This window comes from Corvus moneduloides, chromosome 16 (genome assembly GCF_009650955.1).
Source record: "Corvus moneduloides isolate bCorMon1 chromosome 16, bCorMon1.pri, whole genome shotgun sequence".
Lineage (NCBI taxonomy): Eukaryota > Metazoa > Chordata > Aves > Passeriformes > Corvidae > Corvus > Corvus moneduloides.
The window spans coordinates 15,069,092-15,078,242 of record NC_045491.1 but is presented as its reverse complement, the minus strand read 5'-3'; the positions used below and the strand labels follow the sequence as shown (position 1 = coordinate 15,078,242).

The 9,151-nt window shown below is 51.2% G+C and overlaps 1 protein-coding gene across 1 annotated transcript; it reads right to left on the bottom strand.

Moving 5' to 3' along the window:
- Nucleotides 1-201: 201 nt before the first annotated feature.
- C16H7orf26 (chromosome 16 C7orf26 homolog) lies at nt 202-8,237 on the bottom strand. The gene is made up of 6 exons (XM_032125507.1): nt 7,997-8,237; nt 6,918-7,139; nt 5,416-5,581; nt 3,180-3,707; nt 1,475-1,514; nt 202-933 (listed from the first exon to the last, which is right to left on the bottom strand). Exons 1-6 carry the CDS (start codon nt 8,186-8,188, stop codon nt 726-728), a joined length of 1,356 nt encoding a protein of 451 aa, XP_031981398.1. The 5' UTR covers nt 8,189-8,237; the 3' UTR covers nt 202-725.
- Nucleotides 8,238-9,151: the final 914 nt, after the last annotated feature.

Here is a 9,151-nt window from a genome sequence, read left to right as displayed (position 1 = left end):
GACTGAGGTGTGTAAAGGGTCTTTCCCCAGCAGGGAGGTCAATGGGTCACTGCAGCCACAGAGGGGTTTTGTCCCCACCCCAGCACAGGCCTGACAAGTTGGACCTTCTAATCACTGGAAAGAGAAGAATCCAATTGTTTGAAATTGTTCTAATTCTTCTCATTGTTTGAAAAAGAAAGTGGCAGATTTTTTTTATGCTTCTTAAATTGTTTCCTTTAATAGGAAGTGCTGCTTTACTCTACCGTGTGCTTCCAAAACAAACGTTTGTCTTCCAAAAATATACAGTGTACACATACTCTGTAGCTATAGATACAAACATTTACAAAGAAACAAGCAGGCTGGAGTGGAATAGCTTGGAAAAAAATCACACAAAGCCTTCCCTTCTGGCCCTCCCAGAGCCTGAGCAGCCCGGCTCTGTGCTGTGAACAGCCCCAAAACACACGATTGAGGAACATCATACCCTTGGAGCAAAAACATTTCCACACGCTGCAGAGGTTTGGAGTTGCTGTTGCCTATTCCCATCCCCTCCTTTAGTCCCTAGGATCTGCCTTGGTGTCTGCATCCCACATCCAAACCCACTGCAGCCGCCCATGCGCTGCCCAGGGGCCCATCCCTGGCATGGGCAGAGCTCAGCTTTGCTCCAAAGAGGAAAATGTGGTTCTCAGGCGTTTGGTTTTTGTCTGTGAGGCTTCCTCAGACTCGGGGAAGCTGGGACACTCTGCGGGCTAGCGGATAGGCCGGTATGGGAATGTCATTCCTGGGATGAAGGTCTGCACGGGGTGAGCCGGGAGCGCGGGGTGCGCTGGCAGCGCCGGGTGCGCGGCGTGGGCCGGGTACCCCAGGGGAGGGGTGTGGATGTGGGGGTAAAATCCTGGTGGCAGAGCCCCGTGGGTTGGTTGCTGTACTGGACCTGAAATCACCAGCTGGAGCAGGCTGTGGAAAGAAATTCAGACGGGAGGGAGGATTATTAGAGGAGCTTTTGTCATAGCTCTAAGGACAATTCACATCCAACACACAGCACTGCTGAGAGCCAAGAGAACACTGACATAATTAGGTTCTTTATAGGCTTCCAGAAGACTTTTTTCCCTTTCCCCCCCCTTTTTTTTTTAAGCTCTACTCTTTGCAAAAAGCCAAGAAGCAACTGAGGTTAGAGTCAGGTAAAACCAGTGGGGAATTAGGGATGGGACAATTTAGGGGCAGGTTCCTTGCTGGAATTTCATTTCCCTTTCCTGTGCATTTGTTCTAACACAGGCTGAGCAAGATCACCTACAGGTGGGAGCACTGAAGCCCCTTTCTGTCAGGAATCCAGGGAAGAAGTAGCCAGCACTGTGTCACCTTCATCCTTGTGCTAAAGTGCATGTGAATAAAAGCCAAATTCCACAAAGACAGATTTTTATAGGAGATTTTGTCTCAGCAGCCCTTGAGTCTCTTGGAACACACATTAAAGCCAACACAGCTGCAAAAGGTCTCTTACTTGTTATGTGGTAGCCTGGAGCACACAGTCCTCAAGTCATCTGAAAGAGGACAGAAGATTATCAATAAGGATAAAGCAGAAATTAGATTGGTTTTCGTCTCTGCTGTCCTTTCTAGGAAGCTCAGATTACTGAAATATCAGTAATTTTACTGAATAATTACTGATTACTGAATAACCAGTAATCTGTCACCATCATTAGTCAGCAACAGATCCAGAATCCCTCTCTCAGGCCCAAAACCTCCAGAGGAGAGAAAATGTTTCTCCATTTTACTAACTTTCCTCCACCAGACCCTTTATTGTATGTTTGACAATTAAGACAGACAAGACTTAGGATGGATTTTGCAATACCAATACGCCAACAAGAAGTACCTGAGACATAGGAAGTACAAGGTGTGACTCTGCCCACTGAACGTGGCATTTTATGACGGGAAAGGCATCAGGTCAAAGCAAGGCAAAGGTTACCCAGTGCCTGTTTTTATTGGTTTGGGGGTTCTTAACCACTGCTACTGTAAAGAATGGGTTGGGGTTTTTTTTCTGGAATCTATCAACTAGAAATTGCACCTTTTTTACCATCTCCAAACTTCTGCTAAAGCAGAATAAGGAATTTAACAACATATCCCGTCGATAAAGTGTTTGCAGGAATAGCTTGAGAACAAACTCCTGCCTTTGCAGATAAACACAATCCCCCCCCCCCCCCCAAAAATATCGGGTATTTCAGCAGTGCCTTACACTGAATTTCCTTCCACAGTAAGAGCAAGTGCTCAGAATGTACCAGCTAAGAACAAATGCAGCTGAAATCAGCCCTCCGATCAAAACCCTCCAATTTCTGCTTGTTCTTATAACACTCAGAGCTACTTTATAGAAGATTAGGAAGAAGAACATTGAAATTTGACCAGCAGCACTGGCTCAGCCAGGACAGAAGCATCAGATCCCTGCTTAGGCAGAGGCCACTCTCTGCAGTTGGGGTCTGCCAGCTGTTGGAGAGCTTCAAGACTTCTGGTCTAACCTAAAATTGCCTGCTTTCAAGAGAATATAACAAGAAAAGAGTCTGTGTGGCTGACCCTGCCCTGTGTTGGGCCACTTCCCTTTTATATCTCTGCATGTCTTTTGGAAAGAACTGGCTTTGGAGGCAGGAAAGCCAGACAAAAGCAACGTTAGCAGCCTTTTTACTGAATTTGGACACACTGTAATGGAGTCTCATTACAGGCAAGCTGAAGTCCCAGAATTTTCAGATGAAGAGGTTTTATTTGCTTTTCAAATTCTTTGTCTAGCACACCCACCCAGGGCTTTATGTGCTTCATGGACTCTCCTCCAGCAGGCAAACTCAGAGAACTTAAACTGGAGCAAAACCAAACAGTGCTTTCTAAATAGCTACAGGCAATTCTGAGGGGAACAAACTGTCCCCATGCCAGACACCCAGATACAACCCCCTGGTGGGCAGTGCAGGGCTGTGGATCAGTCTCCAGCTCTGCAAAGCAATGCCTGACTTGCCCACAGCAGTGATCTCTCCTTTCTTACTCTCCATCCAGCTATTTTTACTGAGCTATTTCATGCACTATCACTTTCTAAGAGGGGCAAACTACTAATTGCACTGTGAACACCTTGATCTTTACTCCCCTCACCCCAAAACTGCCTCTTACAACTTCTACACCCCTGAGGAGAAGAATCCCATGCCAGGTCTCTGCCAGTCCCACAGACAACTCACCTCTGGTGCACAGGAGCGCTCCTGATGCCATGGCCACCTGCAAAGCCTGAGCCAGCCTGTCCAGAGCCAGTTCAATCTCTTTGGATGCATTGAGAGGATTGAGTTCATCAGACAGTCTGTTAATATCCTCCACCAGAGGAACCACGTGGTCAAAGGGCACCAGTCCCAGGCGCCCATAAAGGTTTTTCTCTGTTAAATGCCCCTGGAGCATCATAAGAACCTGCAGGACACTCAGATGCAGCTTGGAATAGAGCTGGTGGCAATCCCTGTCTTCTCCTGAAGTCGAGTCCTTGGCAATTTTGTTGGGAGCGTGTCCATTGGAGAGAGAGGCTTTCTTCTTCCTTTTGTAGGCCAAGGGAGCCTTCACGCACCAGCGGATCAGTCCGGTCAGCGGGGTGAGCTCCAAAAACCCTATTGGCAGGTTGGCTGCAATGGGAGTGTTCAGAAAGGTGATGAGGATCAAGCGAGGGTCTTCGAAGATCCAGGAGACAATCAGCTCGAGCAGATCCGAGGGAGGGATGAGGTCATCTGGAGATAGGAAAGTTATTGTTGGGCAAGCTGAGCCTTGCACTGAAGCACAGGACTTTAATTTAGGCTCTAATTAGTCTCACACACACACACACATCCTACACTGCCACAGTTACGATTTCAGATTTCCCCAATTCTGCTGTTTTTCTCAAGACACCAAAGGTAGTTTGTTCCAGGGAAGACACAACCATGTTCATGTCAACTTCCTCCTCCCCACCTATTCTGAAGACACCACCAAACGCTGATATTTATCCCCTTTCCCAGCAAAGCTTCTTTTGCCATTTTCTTCTCTGCCACCCATCATCTGCTCATTTTTTCCCTAGTTGCATTCTCCATTTATCCCTTGCCACAGGAAGTAGAATGGGCAAGGGAAATAGGAAAAACTTGTTGGGTGAAGAGAAGGAAGTATCAATAATTTAACTCATTTCTTTCAATACTTACTTACCTAAACAAACACATCTTGTGGAAAAACTCAGTGCAACAACACAATCACATGACATGTAAAGGATTATAAAATTATGTAAAGCTTCAGATGAGAAGTGAAAGACGGTCATGAACTTGACTACAGACAACAGAAACCCTGACACATCATCCTGTCACAGGGGGAATGCTGGACTGGAAGAGCAAGCTCCCTTTTCTTGTGTCACCAAAAACATCTCAAATAAACTAAGGAATTAAAAAATTACTTCCTACGACTCAAATTATTTCCTTTCTGACATGTCTTCTGACATGATGATGGGATATAAAACATGCTCTGAGCTCTACCAAATACTTTATAAAAACAACATAAAGGCTGAGGCCTGAACCTCTCTCTCACTCTCAGTAATGCCAAGCTGTTTATCTGGAGAAGAGTGTGCAAAGCATTTCCTTTATCAATAATAGCATTTGCTTTTCAGGATTATAGGTGGTGTTGGTATTTAGTGTATGGTTGTTCTCTGGTCTACCATGAGCTCTCTGTCACTGAGTAAAGCTAAATCAATCTTATTTTAGACACCTACAAGTGTCTGAGCAACAACCTGAGACAGGTTGTACCACTGGCAGGTCACACATACAGTTAAAAGAGTGCACTGGAGATATGTTGTTGATTGTGTTTCCCACCACTGCTCCATAGAAATCGTCCTCCAGCTTGCAAACATTCAGAACTTGTGTTTCTCCCCTTTTTGGAAGGGATCGGACTGACAGGCAGCCCTGAGTCTCTCTCAGGGCTGACTGAGCCCAGACAGATCAACTTTCACTCCCAGAGCTGCTCACTCAATAAGGTCCCCATGTCCTTTGCCCTCTGTGGAGGACAACGCCCTTTGCGTCACACGTTCCTGGCTGCTTCTCCAGCAAAGACTCTCTGTTGTTACCCAGAGAGGCTGTGGACTCCAAATCCCTGGAAGTGTTCAAGGCCAGGTTGGACAGGGCTTGGAACAGCCTGGTCTAGTGCAAGGTGTCCCTGCCCATGGCAGGGGGGGGGAACAAGATGAGCTTTAAGGTCCATTCCAACCCAAACCATGCTGGAATTCTAAGTCAGCCACAGAGTGGTTATTTTTATTCCCACCCCAGGGCCAGATGAGGCAACAGCCACACCCCTGAGCTGCTTCTGGCAATAATTACATGGTAACACCTCTTTAGGATTCCAGCAGTTAAATCTCTTGCAACAGTTAATTAGTGTGACATTATACTGCACCTCTTACTTGAAGAGACACAGCTGGGGAACACTTACCTGAAGAGAGGTCGTAGAGAGCTGTGACTGATGTAATGAACTGGCAGCAGAAGCGAGGGCTGGCAGTGAAGATCTGCTTCAGGGTCTGGATGGAGCCTGGCACCAGGTTGCAGTAGTCATCAACCAGGGCTCGGGCCAGCCTCACACAGAACACAGCTGGGGTCCGCTGCAGGGACAGCACACAGGGGACACCAGATTAGACCCTGTCACAGGCTGCTTCAGCAGCTGTGTCCCCACCTTCCCCACACGGCACTGTGGCTGCTCTCTCTCAGCACATCACACACTCACACAGAAATACAATCACTGTATTGCAATATTAAAATAGATGGTGATATTTTGAGTTTATGGTATCTGTGGTTTAAAATTGAAACCTTTTAGATCAATATTTTGACTTTGAGATTTTTTATTACTACTTCAGCAACATTTGTTCCTTGTGAGGGTGGTGAGGCCCTGGCACAAGTTGCCCAGAGAAGCCGAAAGTGGCCTGAATGTGTTCAGGGCCAGACTGGACAGGGGTTGGAGCAACCTGGGATAGTGGAAGGTGTCCCTGCCCATGGCAGGGGGTGGAATGGGATGAGCTTTAAAGTCCCTTCCATCACAAACCATTCTGTGATTACATGATTCTGACATAGGCCTGTAGTTCAGCTGGTTCAGTCCCAGAGCAACTAGTTTGGTTGCCATGCCTGCTGTTTTTAGTGTGGAAAATATTCTGCAGAATCCTCACATCACTTAAAAGCTGCCATGTGAAAAAAAAATACACCTTCTCCTGCTATCCAGGTTATATCCCATCCTGCCCTCCCAAAGGCTCACCACGTGGGAGAAAAGGGACCCCAGGGAAACAGTGCTGGTCTGCCTCCTCCCACCCTTCCCTCCCAGCACGGCCTTCCTGCTCTTGCCCTTCTGCCAACCAGGTGACTTCAGCACATCCCACAAGGGCAGCAGGAACAAAGGTGCACTTCCCAAAGCCCACAGTGGGGAATCTCAATAGGAAAGGAGAAGACACACAAGATCCCCAACTGACTGCATTCGTTGAAGATAGACACAGGTATTTTGTGCCCAAATTTCAAGAGAGGGGCTTGCCTCTTCTACACACAAACCTGCACATCAGGAAGGGTTTATTTCCCAAACTCTAGAGCCAGCTTCTTCAGGCAACGTGACCATGAACTGCCAAGGTTTGTTCCCTGTGTTGGTCAAACCCTAAACTGAGCCCTTTCAATATGCAGAGTTTGGGGGGGATTATTAAAACTTTCACTGACACGAAAAAAAGCACCCAAACATTTTTTTTCTTCCATTGCAGCACATGAATGGATTGGCAAAGCTCTCCACGATGCCAGAGCACAGGAATGGACACAAGCACAGACATGGGGGCAGCTGCTCTATCAGCTGAAACTGCCAGGGAGGAGCAGCTGCCTGTGACCAGCTGTGGCCCAACTCACTGTGTCCACCCTGGAGCACTCCCTGACTCCCTCCCCAAGCCATCCCTGCCTGCACAGGAGCTGTACCTGCAGCCAGAAGGCAGCACACTCCAGCACAGGAACCCTGCAGACAGCCACTGCCATGGAAACCAGCTTCCCCAGCAAAGCCATCCTGCTGTCGTCTGCTTTGTTCCCTTGGGGGCTGAAGAGAGATGAAAAAATGACCTGCCGGACTGAATCCTTGGTCTGCTCCTGGAAATAATTGCACATGATCTCAAGGAGCTGAAGTTCCTGAAGTGGGTTCAGTTTCTGAAAGAAAGCAAAAGCAAAGCTGTAGAATACACTGAGCCCCTTGAAGAACCAAGAACCAAGTGAAAAGACAGGAGCAGTAAAGGCTGAGAGCTTCCCTTCGGGGTGAGGGACTCCATTGTTATGCACAGCACGCGCATTCAAGCTTCTTGAACCACCACTGCATTTATCTGGTGACACTGAAAAGCTCTAGGTTTCATTTGAACACCTGAATATCCAAAGCTGCACCTGCAAGTGCTGCCCACCAACTGAGAGATGAGACTGACGCTGCTGGGAGTAAAACACTTCCTCTGCAAAGAACAGCACCGAGGACACTGCTGGGCAGCTGGGGGGGCAGAACTGGACTCAGCAGCACACAGGGCTGCAGGGCCATGTACCCCAATAGTCACCAGCAGCTGTGGTTTCTGACTGCTGGTCTCTGAGACCCCCATCCCAGCTCTATCCCATGCCCACCCAAAAACCCTGGTAGGGCTCAGCTGCAGCACTAGGGGGCTGTGGGCAGTCCCCAGGGCCACCTCCTCGGGGCCCTGAATCCTGGCCAATCCATCAGGGACTTGCCAGCCAGCCCCCTCCCTGCCAAAAAACCTCAGTCACCAGCACCCCAGAAACCCCGTGCTGTCCTCTTGGGGCCTCAGTCTCCAGCAGCAGACCCTCAGGAACCCCATCCTGCCCACCTAAGCTCTCAATCTCCAGCAGCAGCAGCTCGCGCCGGAGGGAACCTGTCCTGTTCTGAGGCCTCAGGCTCCAGCAGGGATCCTGTCCTGAGCTCTTGGGGCCTGCCCTCCATCTCCACTCCCCGGGGCTGTGTCCGCCTCCCAGGCCCCCTGTCCCTCTCTGCCGGGGTATCCCTGTCGCACCTTGGGCGGCGCGCCGCGTTCCTTGGGGACCTGGAAGAGGAACTCCTCGAGCAGATCGGTGGGGCCCTTGTCCACGAGCGGCAGCGGCGCGTTCTGCAGCTGGCTGCTGAAGTAGATGTCCAGGTGGTACAGCACCTCCTTGGCGGCGCTCAGCGCGTCCCGCCGGAGCAGCGAGTGCCGGATGTCGCTCATGGCCCCGACCCGGCCCCAGCCCCGGCCCCAATCCCGGTCCTGGCCCCAATCCCAATCCCAATCCCGATCCCGATCCCGATCCCAATCCCAATCCCGATCCCGATCCCGATCCCGGCCCCGCTCGGCGCGGCCTCCCCTCGGCGGCGCGGACGGGCAGGCGCTACGGCGGCCCGGCCAGGACTAAAAGGGTCCCGCGATGCCGGCGGCGGCAGCGCCCCCTATTGGGCCCGCCTGTGGGGGGGGGCTCGGCCGGGAGGGAACCGGGCCTGGGGACGGGCAGGGGGGCTTGGGCTGGGGGACCTGGGCCTGGGAGGGAGCTTGGCGTGGAGGACTGAGCCAGGGGATCTCAACGTTGGGGGGGAGCTTGGTCCTGGAGTGATCTTGGCCCCGGGGGCTGGGGCTGGGGCTGGGGCTGAGTCAAGGGGTCTCAGCCTGGAGAGGTCTGGACCTGGGGGGATATCGGCCCCGGGGGCCGGTCCTTGGGCGGACTCAGGGGGTCTTGAGTTGTGAGACATCTGCCCCTGGGGGGGGTCTTGGTCCTGGGGGTTCTGGCCCTGGGGCTGAGCCTTGGGGGGAGTATTGGTCCTGAGGGTGGTCCAGCCCTGGTGGTCTTGGAATGAAAGGGGTCTGGTCTTTGTGGGGTCTTGGCCCAGAAGTGGTGTTAAGCCCTGGGACTCTACCTTGACGGGGTCTTGGCCTGGGTGAGACAGACTCTGGGGGAACCTTGCCTCAGGAGGGTATTGGTCCTGGGTTTGGCCCCTGGGGGGGTTCCTGACCCAAAGAGGGATTGACCGTGGAGGGTCTTGGCTGAGTAAGCCTGGCTCTGGGTCCAACCTGGGGAGCCTGTTGGGGGGATCTAGGCCCAGCCCTGATCCCACTATGGAGAGCACCCCTGCTCTGGGGGGTGCTTGGCTCCAGGGGAGGGGGCTGACAGGGCCCCCCCAGCCCCCTAAGGATCACTGC